The following is a 14,191-nucleotide window of genomic DNA, read 5'->3' as shown; positions in this document are numbered from 1 at the left end:
ATTTATTATATGATAATTTATAACATAAACTGGCATACATTTAGATTTATTTTCTTTCCTTTGTCATATGCACTTATGAGTAGTTTTGTCCTTAAATCATATATTCAAGACAGATTTCTTTTCTTAAGGAGATATTTATCAAATACAGTAGAAGCTCTGGTCATGATCATAATTCGTTCCATAACTTTGGTCACAAACCGATTTGGTCATGACCCGAACCTAATATTGGAAATTTGGCACATAAACAAAATGGTGCAGAACAGGAAATTGGCAGCGAAAAAAATGTTAATTTTTTTGGTCGGAACCCGATTTGGTCGTGGTTAGAAGCGTTCATGATCAGAGGTTCCACTATTCTCATTCATTCTTAGATCTCTGAATAGCGCAATCATTTTTTCCTGTCTTCATTCATGTCACAATCAAAATATTGTTTTCCCACTGTGGAATGCATTCACTGACATTGTTGCATAGGTTTTCCTAAAACTATTATCTGGTTGTTCATTATCACCATTAAATGAAGAGTAATATGCAAGTATCACCAATCCTACCATAACAATTTAGGTGACACCAGTTCAAACTTTCTGGTTATTTATTTCTTTCATTCATATTTAACTCTCTTATACTGTGGACCTTTATACTGTGAAGTTCATATGCAGTAAATTGATCTTACTGCGCATTATGGTTAGTTGGGACTTTTGCATAACACTATCTAGTATGATGGTGAAGAAATAGATTAGGTAACTAGCATTAGTGAAACTCATCTCATATGCAACAATCTAAACTAATGGTAAGCAATATTGTTCAGTGTTGGCATACATTGCCAGATATGGCGGGGACTTTAGGGCTGGCCATTACCGGGGAAGGAGGGCTCGCTATGTTACAGAGATCCCTCCTTCCGGCCCTATGAGTCCCACTCCAAGGCCAGATGGCGCGAGTAATCAGGACCCTGGTCTCAGGCTGTTCTCGCTAAATGCCAGGTCTGTAGTTCACAAGGCTCCCCTCGTCCGGGACTTAATTTTAGACGAGAGGGCAGACCTGGCATATATTACTGAAACCTGGCTGGGCCCGGAGGGAGGAGTCCCCCTCGTAGAGATGTGCCCAGAAGGATTTCAGGTGCTCCATCAGCTGAGAGCTCAGGGAAGGGGTGGGGGTGTGGCTATTGTTATCCAAGAGTCTTTAGCACCTCGTAGGATCCCTGCTCCGGAGCTTGTCGGGTGTGAGTCCCTACTGGTGAAGTTGGACCTCAAGGGTCAAGTGGTTTTGCTATTAACGTACCTGCCTCCCAACAGCGTTGCAGCAGCCCTCCCCTCGCTCCTCGAGTCGGTAGCCGAGCTAGCAATTGAGTTCCCCAGACTTATGGTTCTGGGGGATTTCAACTTGCCTTCGCTCGGTGAACACTCTGATGGGGCGCAGGAGTTCATGGCTTCCATGACAGCCATGGGCTTGACCCAAGTAATTCGGGGCCCAACCCACTCAGCGGGTCACATGCTCGACCTCGTATTTCTCTCGGAGCAGTGGACTTGTGACCTTGGTCTGAGGGGTAATGAGATCATACCCCTGTCATGGTCAGACCACTGCCTACTGAGGCTTGACTTTCGGAGACCAAACCCCCACTGTAGGGAGGAGGAACCGACCAGGTGGTTCCGCCCCAGGTGACTTATGGACCCCTTGAGGTTCCAGACGGAGCTTGGGGTTATTCCTGATACCCTCGCCCACAGTCCGGTGGAGACTCTGGTTGCTGCCTGGAACTCAGCAGCGACGGAGTCTCTTGACCGGATTGCGCCACTACGGCCGCTCCGAGGCAGTGGATTCCGGAGGCCACCTTGGTTTACCGAGGAGCTCCGGGAGAGGAAGCGCCGGAAGAGACGCCTAGAGCACGCATGGAGGTCCAACAAATCCGAATCGAACCGAGCACTTTTAACATCTTGCATCAAGGAGTACATCAGGGCAATTAGGATGGCAAAAAGATCTTATATTGCCACCTTGATTGCATCCGCTGAGTCACGCCCAGCCGCCCTGTTCAGGATAACCCGCTCCCTCCTAAATAGGAGGGATACGGGGGACCCCCTGCAGGGTAGGGCTGAGGATTACGTCCAGTTCTTGGCGGACAAAGTTGCTCGGTTTCGGTCGGACTTGGACTCCGATTTTGCAGATCCAGCTGAGGCACAAGGGAATAATCTGATAGATCATCGCTGGGTTGAGTTTCAGGATGTTGCCCCGGGGGATGTGGACAAGGCCATGAGAGCTGTGAGTGCCTCCACTTGTGTACTGGACCCGTGCCCCTCCTGGCTGGTTGCTAACAGCAGGGAGATGACACGGGGCTGGATCCAGGCGGTTGTTACCGCCTCCCTTCGGGAGGGGGTCTTCCCCTCCGCACTTAAAGCGGCGGTGGTGAGACCCCTCCTGAAGAAACCATCCTTGGATCCAGCCGTTCTTAACAATTATCGTCCAGTCTCCAACCTCCCCTTTGTGGGGAAGGTTGTTGAGAAGGTGGTGGCCTTCCAGCTCCAGCGGTCCTTGGAGGAAGCTAGTTATCTCGACCCATTCCAGTCTGGCTTCAGGCCTGGTTACAGCACAGAAACCGCTTTGGTCGCATTGACCGATGACCTCTGGAGAGCCAGGGATGGAGGCCACACCTCCATCCTGGTTCTCCTTGACCTCTCAGCGGCTTTCGATACCATCAACCATGGTATCCTTCTGCGACGACTGCGGGAGGTGGGGGTGGGAGGCACTGTTTTGCAGTGGTTCTCCTCTTACCTCTCGGACAGGTCGCAGTTGGTGTTAGTTGGAGGGCAGAGATCGACCCCTAGGCCCCTAACATATGGGGTGCCGCAGGGTTCGGTCTTATCCCCCCTACTATTCAACATCTACATGAAACCGCTGGGCGAGATCATTCGGCGGCACGGGATAAGATACCATCAATATGCGGATGATACCCAGTTGTATTTGTCCACCCCGTGCCAACTCAATGAAGCGGTGGACGTGATGAACCGGGGCCTTGAAGCTGTTAGGGACTGGATGAGGGCTAACAAGCTTGTGCTCAACCCGGATAAGACCGAGTGGCTGTTGTGTTTCCCTCCCAATAATTTGGCAAGTGTTCCATTTCTCAGGCTGGGGGGTCAAACACTACACCCCTCAGACAGGGTTCGCAACTTGCGAGTCCTCCTGGACCCACAGCTGACCTTTGACCACCATTTGTCAGCTGTGACCAGGGGGGCATTTGCCCAGGTTCGCCTGGTGCACCAGTTGCGCCCCTACCTGAACCGGGAGGCTCTCACAACAGTCACTCGTGCCCTTGTGACCTCTAGGCTGGAATACTGCAACGTGCTCTTCATGGGGCTGCCCTTGAAGAGCATCCGGCGACTTCAGCTAGTCCAGAATGCGGCCGCGCGAGCGATTGTGGGTGCACCTCGGTTCACCCACATAACACCTATCCTCCGCGAGCTGCGCTGGCTACCTGTTGATACCGGGTGCACTTCAAGGTGCTACTTACCACCCATAAAGCCCTTCATGGTAGTGGATCTGGATACTTGAGAGACCGCCTCCTGCCAATTACTTCCTCGCGACCAATTAGATCACACAGATTAGGCCTCCTCCGAATCCCATCTGCCAGTCAGTGTCGACTGGCAACTACACGGAGGAGAGCCTTCTCCGTAGTAGCTCCGACCCTTTGGAACGATCTCCCCGTGGAGATTCGTACCCTCACCACCCTCCAGACCTTCCGCACAGCCCTTAAAATCTGGCTATCCCGTTAGGCCTGGGGCTAAAGATTTAACCCCCCCCCCCAAATGGTATGAATGGTGTGTTCTTTTTAATTATGTATTGTTCTTATGTGTCATTGTTTGTATCCCCTTCCCCATGAGTTGTAAGCCGCCCTGAGTCCCCCCAGGGAAAAGGGCGGCCTATAAATAAACTTTCAAATTCAAATGCCCAGAAGCATAATCAAAGCGCATTTTTGCAGGTCATCCACACTGGAAAGAATATTTTTACCCCACACTTTCTTGTATTGTTGTGATTAGCTAATTGTGTAGATTATTTTAAGGTATGTAGAATCTAGAGATTGAATCTAGAGATATTGAATCTAGAGATTATATTGCAAGCCAACATCCTATTATATCCTGCCAAATTGGTGGTCCATGAACTGTGCTGAAACTAACTCAAGATGCTCTAGAGCAGGGGGTCTCCAACCTTGGCAACTTTAAAGTCTGCAGACTTCAACTCCCAGAATTCCTCAGCTGAGGAATTCTGGGAACTAAAGTCCACAACTCTTAAAGTTGCCAAGGTTGGGGACCTCTACTCTAGAGCACAAAAGCAAAGAATTAGATTTTGTTTACCTTTCACTAAGTATTAAAAGATAATTTTGTCTGATACTTTAAAAGTGCCGTTACCACAGCCAATACTTTTGCCACTGGGTGGTCCCAATGGACCTAAACCGTCCCGAAGAGATGGTGAACAGGAAGAATACATCTTGCTGATCTCGGGAATATCGCAAAATCCTCGAAAGAAGCAAGACAAGATCTTCAAACTGGTGACAAAAATTCCAGCCACAAGGCTGACAAAGTCGGGGCAGCTCAAAACGGAAGGATATGGAAAGAGAAAGTGTTTTCAGTTGGTGAGGAATTTTTATTGTTTTAAAAACTAGTCCGCTTATAAAAACTCAAAAACCAATTTAAATTACAGAATAGAAGAACTAAGCAGCGGAATTGAATTTGGAATGGTTTTGGACAGTCTTACTTTTTAAGTGTTATTTATATGGATCGAATCTATGCAAGCCTTTTGAAACGGATGGACTAAGTTTTCTTCTTCTCTCTTTGTGACTCTCTGTAATTCACAGATTAAAGTTTTCCGCTTTATTCCCGTGGCTATTTACAAAAAGAAACTCTTTAAGAGTGTTTACATTCTTAAAATAGTAGAATACTCTTTGAATATTCAAAACGGAACGTTTCTTCTTTTCTTTCACTGATTGCTGACTTGGTGCCCCAAGGCTTTGTTTTGGCTATACACTGATAAGAACGCACAGATGTCCCTGTGAAATTTGACCAGAGAGGAGAAATCTTTTAAGCTAGGGTTGCTGTGTTTGTCAGAAATGACACAATACCCAGAAAAAATGGAGGTCTTGACTTTGCAAGACATACTTTCAGAACTACAGAAATTATTAAATAAAGAAGAGAAACAATTGGAATACTTAGAGCACATAACAAGAAAATACGATGAAAAAATTGAAAATGTTCATCAAATGCAAAACGGGGTGATTCAAACCCAAAACACCAAAATGGAAAATGAATATAAAGAGACCAAATCTGCTGATATCTATGGTAATTGGTTTGTTCCTGAAAATGGAAAGAATGGAATACAGAAAGAGGAATTAAATGGAGAGGAAATCTACTTCAAGGACCAAGATATAGAAAAAGATAAAGAACCTATGGATTTAAAGAAAGAAATTTCACTAGCAAAAGTTTTGATAACACTGCTGACAATCAAAGACAAACTGAATAAGGAAACAGAAAGAAGGCACCAAGATTATATGAGAGATCTTATAAGCAAGGAGTTGCTAAGAGAAGTCCATACAAAGCTGATCAAGAAGCTGACTAGAGGATTGATACCACAAATGGCAGAAGATATGAGATCGTTTTGTTATTGGAAAGATACAGGTTGATAGATGGAAGAATATAACTTAAAACTAGTTAAAGTTACTGAAACTTAGTAATAATAGATATAATTAAATGAATAATAATAATGATAATAATGTATACAATGTGTTATTTAATGATAAGTAATAATTGGATATGAATATTGAATGGTACTCATGAAAAGAGGATTAGAAATCATTTTGGATTATATACAAAGGTTAATAAAAAGAACTAAATTAGATATAGTTAAGTTTTGATTATTAGAGGGAAAACGTTATGATACAGGCAGTGACGTGCAGTCAGGTGAGGCACAGCCTCACCTTTCATCATGAAAAGAAAAAAAAATGTAAAAGGAAAAAATAAATTAAGTGCTTGTATTTATCTACTGATCTGTACCATAAAGTTATTTTCCATTTAACTTCACCAGTTTTACATTATTTGGTATTAAAATTGCAGAATTTTCACATTTACCATTCAACTAGTCAGGCGAGAGTTTTTGGTGAGGCTGCAGTGAGCTCATCCCTCAGGCGAGAACGGAAGTTAAACTGAGCTAGCTGCTGCCTCAACGTGGATGACTCTGCTTAACTTTAAAAAAGCCTCTAAAAAGCATCCTCTACCATGAGGCAGGAGAACTGCGTACCTCACCTAGTCTGACTTTTTAGGCATTTTATGATCGCTCAGCATGAGCAGAGTTAAGCAGAGGCTTAAAAGTCTAAAAAGTCAGACTAGGTGAGGCACGCAGTTCTCCTGCCTCATAGTAGAGGGCGCTCGTTCTTCTTGTGACTCAGCAGTAGCAGAGTAAGTGACAGCTGTTACATGCCCCCATAGCGGTACGCTCCCCTGCCCCACAGCCCATTTGCAAGGCGCTTCTCAAAGAAAAGAAAGCAAGGGCGGGGCTTCTTCAGAGGACCCAAGGCAAGAGCAGAGTTGAAGTCCTCTCTGAAGCAGCTGGAAAAGGTACGTGTGGGTCAGAGGGAGGGGCAGGAATTCAAACTTCATCCTGCTGGTGCTGTGCGGGGCTTTGGGCAAAGGCTGGAAGGAAGGACCCTGGCTCCCTTGTGCTCTGCCTCCCCAAGTGTAGTTTGATTGCAGGCGGAGCCACATTGCCTTTTCAAACCTGTAATCAGTGAAGATGGGCTGGATTTTTACATAGTGGATACTTCTGGGGCTGGGGGAAAGTGTGTGTGCTACAGCATGGCTGTTTGCCTGGCTTCCTGCTTCCTCCTGTGGTCTCCTCAATGCTCGCTGGTGCTCTCCCTCCCCAAGTGGCCCCCATCATTTCTCTCTCACACACACAGCTGGATAAAACTATATAAAAATCCAGCCCAGATTCACTGATTACAAGTTTGAAAAGGCAACATGGCTCCGTCTGCAATTAAACTACACTTGAGGAGGGAGAGCACAAGGGAGCACTGTGGATACTACGGGAGGAGGCAGGAAGCCAAGCAAAGAGCCAAGTTATAGCACACACACTTTCCCCCAGCCTCTTTCTTTTGGAAGGCTCGGATCGGCTTCCCTCCGGATCCTCTGCCTCTCCTCTCACCGCAGCCTGCCAGCAGGAGGTAAGTGGGTGAGCTTTATTGTGTTCCAGGCATTTCCCACACAGACAGCAGGCTGCATTTTTATTTTAGATATCCACTTACTACCAATTGTTTTCTTATCTGGAGGTAAATCAGTGTTTTCATATACTTTCATATTCTGCAAAGACTTAAGTTCTTTAGTCATTGCAGTTCTCCATTCCTTTTGATCTTCTAGAGGAAATGTGGTCAATTCATGGTATGTTGCAGGAACTTTGTTAACCTGATAAGCCATAGGTGCCTGATACCTATCAGGTAGCCTAGTTACTCTGTTGAATGCCTTGGTAATTCAGGACCTATCACCGAACTTTCTATTTTCACTTGTTCCTGCTCTATTACTCTCTCTTCAGTAGACAACTCATTTTTATTATTCAATCCTGGTTTCTCATCATCTTCATTACTGCTTGGCTTGGTTTCTATAATCACTTCATTATTTGGATCTAATCTATTCCACCCTATATGTTCCATAAATTTGGCATTTGCACTGCTAATAACCTTTGTTGATCCTCTTTGCCAAAACCTGTATGACCTGTGGTTAGAATTGTAGCCTATAAAAATTAGCTGTTGAGCTCTTTCTTGTCCTTTATGTCTTAATTGCGAGGGAATATGAACCCATGCTGGAGTTCCAAATATATGTATGTAACTGAGGTCTGGCTTCTTGCCATACCATCTGGTGAATGGTATTTCACCAGTTGTGGTGTTAATTATGTTGTTTAAAATACAATTTCCACACATCATCGCCTCATCCCACAATGATTCAGGCAATCCAGCATCAGCCAACCTTGTTCTAACCATAGATTGCAATGTCTGTCCTCTTCTTTCCACAAATGCATTATGCTGTGGGTGATCAGGTGCAGAACGTTTATGTTGTATACCAACCTTTTGCAACATAGTTGTAAAATGGGAGTTTGTGAATTCTGTACCATTATCAGTCACTATGGTAACAATCTTATGGTTTGTTTTCCTCTCTACAAATTTAACCCAGTTCGTGAACTGTTGAAATGTTTCTGTTTTGTTCTTTAACAAAAAACAAAAACCATATCTGGAATAGTGGTCTAAAATGCTTAATACATAGGCACCCCCCAAACTAGGTTTGATTGGCCCTATTAAGTCTGCAAATACCACTTCTAGTGGTTTCTTGGTCTTAAACCCGTTTAACCTATTAGCCGGAGTAGCTCTACTCTTCTGTTCATTACAAACATTACAATTTATATACTGGCTCCATAGCTTTATCTTCACTCCATCAACTGACTTCACTGTTTCTTGGAACATTTTGTAACTGATATGTCCCATTCGCCTATGCATTAAGTGAATACACTCATTGTGTGGTTTAACATTCGGACACACAGAATTAGCAACATAGGAATCAGGCATTACATATAACCCATTTTGTAGCTTGGCAGTAACCTTAATACACCCTTTTTCAATAAAACAATTATGCCCTTTAAATGTTACAATGTAGCCACGATTAACCAAAACCCTAACTGAAAGCAAATTAAACCTAATTTCTGGTACTTGTAACATATGCAATGGTTCAGCAATACATGGACATTTAGCAATACCTTCACCCGATACCTCTAGCCTCCACCCATTTGCTAAAGAAATGTTGTTTACTTGTGACCAACTTTACAAAGTTTTTTCTATTTTTTAGTAATACACCTCGATGCCCCACTGTCAATAACCCACAAATTGTGGTTAAATGATGCATTATTAGCTATAGTCACATTAATCTCATGATTTCTAGATTTTAGAGGTTTCTGTGGTTTTGGCTTTTTGCAAAACCTGGCAATGTGACCCTTCTTACCACAATTATAACAACATTTTACAGTATATACATAACTAGGTAAATCATTACTCTCTGGCGTCCTCTCTCTTAACTGTTTTCTATCTTCTCTTCTTCTAGACTCTTCCAGCAGTCTTGAGGTAGTGGAGGTCAATGTAATGTCCTGTTGAGATAGAACTTCAAAAGTTGTTGCAAAATCATTGTAGCTTTCATCAAGTGATGAGAGAATAATATAAACTTGGTGCTGCTCTGAAAAAATTAACTCTTTCTCATGTATTTCTTGAAACATCTGTTTCATGTAGTTCAGATGTGCTAACATATTTACCACCTTTGGTGAGCCGTGTTCTAAAGAGTTTTCTTGTAATATTAATATGAGCCCCCACAGAGTCTCGAACATATAGTTTCTTTAAATTGTTCCAACATTTTGCAGCAGACTGTTCACCTCGGATATGACTCAGTTGTTGGTCAGCCAGTGTGAGACCAATAATGCATAACGCCCGTTCATTCCCTCTCTGGAACTCTGCAATCTTCTTTGCATTATCATCATTGTTTGCATCCCAGGCAGCGATATCTGGTGGGTCTGTACTACGTCCCATAGCCCTTCATTACGCAATAGCAAACTACATTTTATATACATAGTTTGTGCCATCCAGCCGGGTGACCAACAATAAATTCGGAGTTTGGCCTTGTGCCATCTTCCCAGGTATTTCTTCCCAGGTATTTCTGATTAACCAGATGTTTGCAAAACTATAACGTGTGTAGCAACTCCACTCTCTTAACGCTGCAGCTGGAACTCTGGGTACACTGGGTACACTGGGCCCATAACCAGTGTTAGGGGTATCTCCGTTGGGAGACAGAAAGTAGTGCAGCGGAATGTGCAGCTGGAGAGAAAAACGTTGCTAGTAGAAACACACGAATAGAGTTGCACACACTGCTAGTAAAAACAAGTAGCTTTACTACCGATAATTGCTTCACAAGCAGTGATAGTAGATAGTAGATATTAGTCCAAACACAATTCAAAGAACAAACAATAGCTTACAGTCGCAGTTCACATTCCAGTCATCAAGCATAGGACAAGCAGAGAGAGAGAGAGAGAGAGCTCCCTTGACTCCTTATAGTAAAGTTAATTACACCTGATAAGTACAACCACTCATTTAAAGCAACAACGACCATTTGTTGTTGTATAAAGATATATTTTGCCTACCCACCATTAGGAATATATTCCCAACAGTTAGAGCCCAACACCCTCCATCGTTAGGTTGCTGCACTATCCACTGTTTGGTCTGGAGATTCAGCTCAGTCCCTCAGCAGACTACCGAAAGTCCGGTGTTTCCTCAAGTGTGCCTCCAACCTGCACCCTCCGGTCCACCGGTACCCGACCTAGCAGTTATCGGTTGTTCTATAAGCTCTAACTTCAGCTCCCTTTGAGCCTCTCCGCGCAGCTTCTCTCCAACACCTCACGCTTAAGGCGGTTTTTCTCATTGCTATAATATCGGCAAGGAGAATATTGAAACTGGCCACTCTGTCGGTCCAGGAAGACTTATGGATTATACATCGGGACAGAGTTGTGCTTTGCCTGAACCCGGCCTTCATCCCAAAAATTCAAAGGGTGCATGAGGTAATTTTACCAAACTTTTGCCTGTGCCCCAGACACCCAAGGGAATGGGTCTGGCATATTCTGGATGTCAGACGGGCCCTACGTAGATACATTAAACTAACAGCAGAATTCCACAGGTCTGAGGCCCTTTTCATATCGTTCCAGCCAGGATCCATGGGACGAAAGGTAACATCCTCAACTATCGGCAGATGGCTGAGGGCATGCATTGTGGTGGCATATGAGCACCAGTCTAAACCAGTTCCTTGTCATATCACCGCTCACTCTATGAGGAGCACAGCCACCACCGCTGCCTGGACAGCCCAAGCAACAATAGACGAAATCTGCAGAGCAGCAATGTGGTCATCTTCATCGCCATTTGTCAGAAACTATAAATTGGACATGTTTGCCTCAGCCGAGTCATCATTTGGCAGAAGAGTCCTGCAGGGAGTTATTTCCACGACCAACTCCCTGGACAGACCTTCTTCCCACCCTAGTGACAGTTAACTTGGGTATGTCCCATGCTTGGACTCTCCAAGCAGAGCGCATTGGCTTACCTGAAAGGTCCTTCTCTGTGCGCTGCGGGAGAGTCCAACCCCGCCCAGGGTCTTCGGGTCCAGGGTTTCGGGGGCATCCGATCCAGTCCGGTTTTTGATCATATCACCATCCTTCTTCGGTTCCAGAGCTTGTCAAAAATCTGGCATTTAAGAAGGATCAGGAGGCATGATTAAAGAAAATGATTACCTCGGTCCTTGGGCAACCAGACTAATTTAACCCATGCTTGGACTCCCACAGCGCACAGAGAAGGACCCTTCAGGTAAGCCAATGGTCATTTTCTTACAGACCTTTCATTGCCCTAATTAGGTAACATCCGTGCAGGTAAGGACCCCTCATTTATTAATATTGATCAATAAATCTTACAATATGTAAATTGAAGTAAAATTATAATAAAATTGTCAAGACAAAAAAATAAATTACTTTGCTATAGCTGATTTTTCATTTTTTTTTTCATTTTTTCCGCTGTTAGCTGTGGATGGATTTCTGAAGACAGATGAAAGGCAAAGACAAGCCAGAGAAAGAAGAGAAGAAAGAGAAAAATATTTTGGTAAGTTTTATTTTCTTATCTAATAAACAAAAACAATCTACTTTTGATATGTAGCCTTGAGTTTTTTGACTACTAACTATACTTAAGGAAGATGTATAGTTAATGTATAGATGAATAAATGGAGGACTCATACTGAATTCATTAGGATGCATGTTCCTGCTGTCCTCATCTGTGATCAGAGATATTTACAACTCTTCTATCCAATATCCCCAGTCTTTAGCGTAGCTACTGTACATTTTGATTTTTCAGTCTACCAATACTTTGGTATTATTAAAGCAATAAGAGCCCCTTGAATATGATCACCAACATTTGAAAATCAAGCAAGCAACATCAATTTAGAAGAATAAGAAATGTGTAGATCTAGTTTCACTCTGTCAACTATTATGAGGTCAGAGTAAACTTCTCTCCACTTACTAAGGTATGCATATGAAAGGTTTACTTATGCTTTTATATTATATCCAGATTTCCTGGGTTGTATTAATTTCCTAGGAAAAAAAAATATTTTTTTCTGCATAAACGATTAATCATCTGGCACAGGAATATATTAGATTGAATGTTTTCAAGAAAATAAAACACCAGTGAGCTAAGTGTTTTATTTTGTATGTTATTTCCTTATTCGACAACTAATACTAGTGAATATTTAACTGTAATTGACCTGTGCAATGGATATGGTTCCTGTTCAATAAAGTTAACCCATTTTTTCTATCCAACAGATATTTGGTACTCTGTAACCACTGAATTACCTTTTTTCATTAAAAATCAATATACTTTCCTTTAGGACATTTGTTTTCTATACAGTATATACAGCTGTGTGAAAGGTCCTGCATGCTTCACAGTTTATGTTTTATGACATTTTTTGGATAGGCCAATTGCTTTTATGATATTTTATTCTAAGTGCTATGTTAATATTGTTATATTTAAATAAATATTGGTGGTTTTTGTGAAAAGCATAAGCTTTTTGCAATTTGGTGCTGTTTGGTTGGGCGCTGTGAATTTTCTTTCATGCTTACAATGACTATGAAAACAGATTAACTGATGCATACCCAGTGGCATATGTGTTGCAGTGACTAAGGCCAATGCTAGTGTTTTGTTAACATTTTTATTGTTTGTGGCCCTGAAAAGGATTTTTTAGATAACCAAACATGGTTACTAATATGAAATTGGCCAGCCCTTATTGCTTATCATCAGGTGGCATTGCTTCAGCATAGACTGTATAAGCCTTTGTACGTGATCTTTGGTGACAATGTGGTGCCAGGCTGCAATAATGAATTCAATCAGCTCCTGCTTGGTCTTCGGATGCTTTTTGCTTATTTTGTAATTAATCTTGGCCCACAAGTTCTCAATTGGGTTCAAATCCAGGCTCTGAGCTGACCAATCCAGGAGTCGAACACCATGCTTCTTCATCCACTGCTGGACGGACTTGGCTCGATGACAAGGAGCATTATCATCCTGGAAGTAAAAGTCCTACCCTACAAGTTGTTGAGCTGAAGGAAGCATGATCTTTTCCAGGACTTCAACATACTGCTTGGAATTCATGATTCCCTGCATGATTTGTATCTGACCAATACCAGAAGCAGCAATACAGCCCCAGATCATCACCTGCAATGGATGCTTCACAGATAGATTCAGGCAGTACGGCCTAAATTCTTCAGCTGGAAATTTTCTGACATACTTATTGCACTGATTCCCAGTAGAGTAGAAATTGCTCTCGTCGCTGAAGATGACCTTGGCCCACTGTTCGTTGGTCCACTTGGCATAATTCTTGGCCCACGCATGTCAATGAGAGCAGTGAGCGTCTGTGAGCAAAGGTTTACTTCGAACTCTGTAGCCTTTGAGCCCTCTGGCAAGCAGGCCGTTGCAAATTGTTATCGTCAATTATTCCCTCGTTCACTAGCATCGCTCTGCCCATTACGAATCTTATAAAATCTAAAGGCGAAACAAAACCAAAGCTGGGGAAGCTTCTGAACTGGACTATGGAGTGTCAAGCCGCTTTCGAGAAATTAAAATGACTCTTTGCAGCAGAACCGGTTTTGAAACACCCTGATATGGATGTGCCATTCGTGGTACAGGCTGATGCCAGTGACGTGGAGGTAAGAGCAGTATTACTTCAAACAAACGCTGAGAGTAAATTGCAACCATGCACTTACACATCACGTAAGCTTACAGAGACAGAGAGGAGATGGGCCATATGGAAAAAGGAAGCTTTTCCTGTAAGATGGGCTTTGATGACCTGGCAACACTTCCTAGAGGGGGCGAAACACCCTTTTGAAGTATGAACTGATCACAAAAATTTAGAAGCCTTCAAAACCTTGCGTAAACTGTCACCTAAACAAGTGCGTTGGGCACAACACTTCAACTGTTTCAACTTTACCCTGATATACATCCTGGGGGGGGGGACGGGGACTTTATAGCTGATGCCTTGTCCAGGCTTCCCCAGTACAACAGCTCCAAACTGAGTGTGGTTCATCCAGTCATCCCAGCTAAGAATCTGGCTGCCCCAATGGT

At 43.2% G+C, this 14,191-nt stretch overlaps 1 protein-coding gene across 11 annotated transcripts in view; it reads left to right on the top strand.

Moving 5' to 3' along the window:
- The window catches only part of MAP7D2 (MAP7 domain containing 2), a 104,734-nt gene that overhangs the window by 8,924 nt on the left and 81,619 nt on the right, over nucleotides 1-14,191 (top strand). For all 11 annotated transcript variants that reach the window (XM_087726428.1, XM_087726430.1, XM_087726426.1 and 8 more), the window contains exon 2: nucleotides 11,609-11,686. In XM_087726428.1, coding sequence (XP_087582554.1) covers nucleotides 11,609-11,686 — 78 coding nt within the window. The remainder of the gene's footprint in view (nucleotides 1-11,608; nucleotides 11,687-14,191) is intronic.

This window comes from Thamnophis sirtalis, unplaced genomic scaffold (genome assembly GCF_051295495.1).
Source record: "Thamnophis sirtalis isolate CommonGarterSnake01/CBP01778 unplaced genomic scaffold, rThaSir2_p1.2 scaffold_12, whole genome shotgun sequence".
In the NCBI taxonomy this organism is placed as follows: domain Eukaryota; kingdom Metazoa; phylum Chordata; class Lepidosauria; order Squamata; family Natricidae; genus Thamnophis; species Thamnophis sirtalis.
Note: the sequence above shows the minus strand (reverse complement) of the source record. Positions and strands in the feature narration are given on the sequence as shown.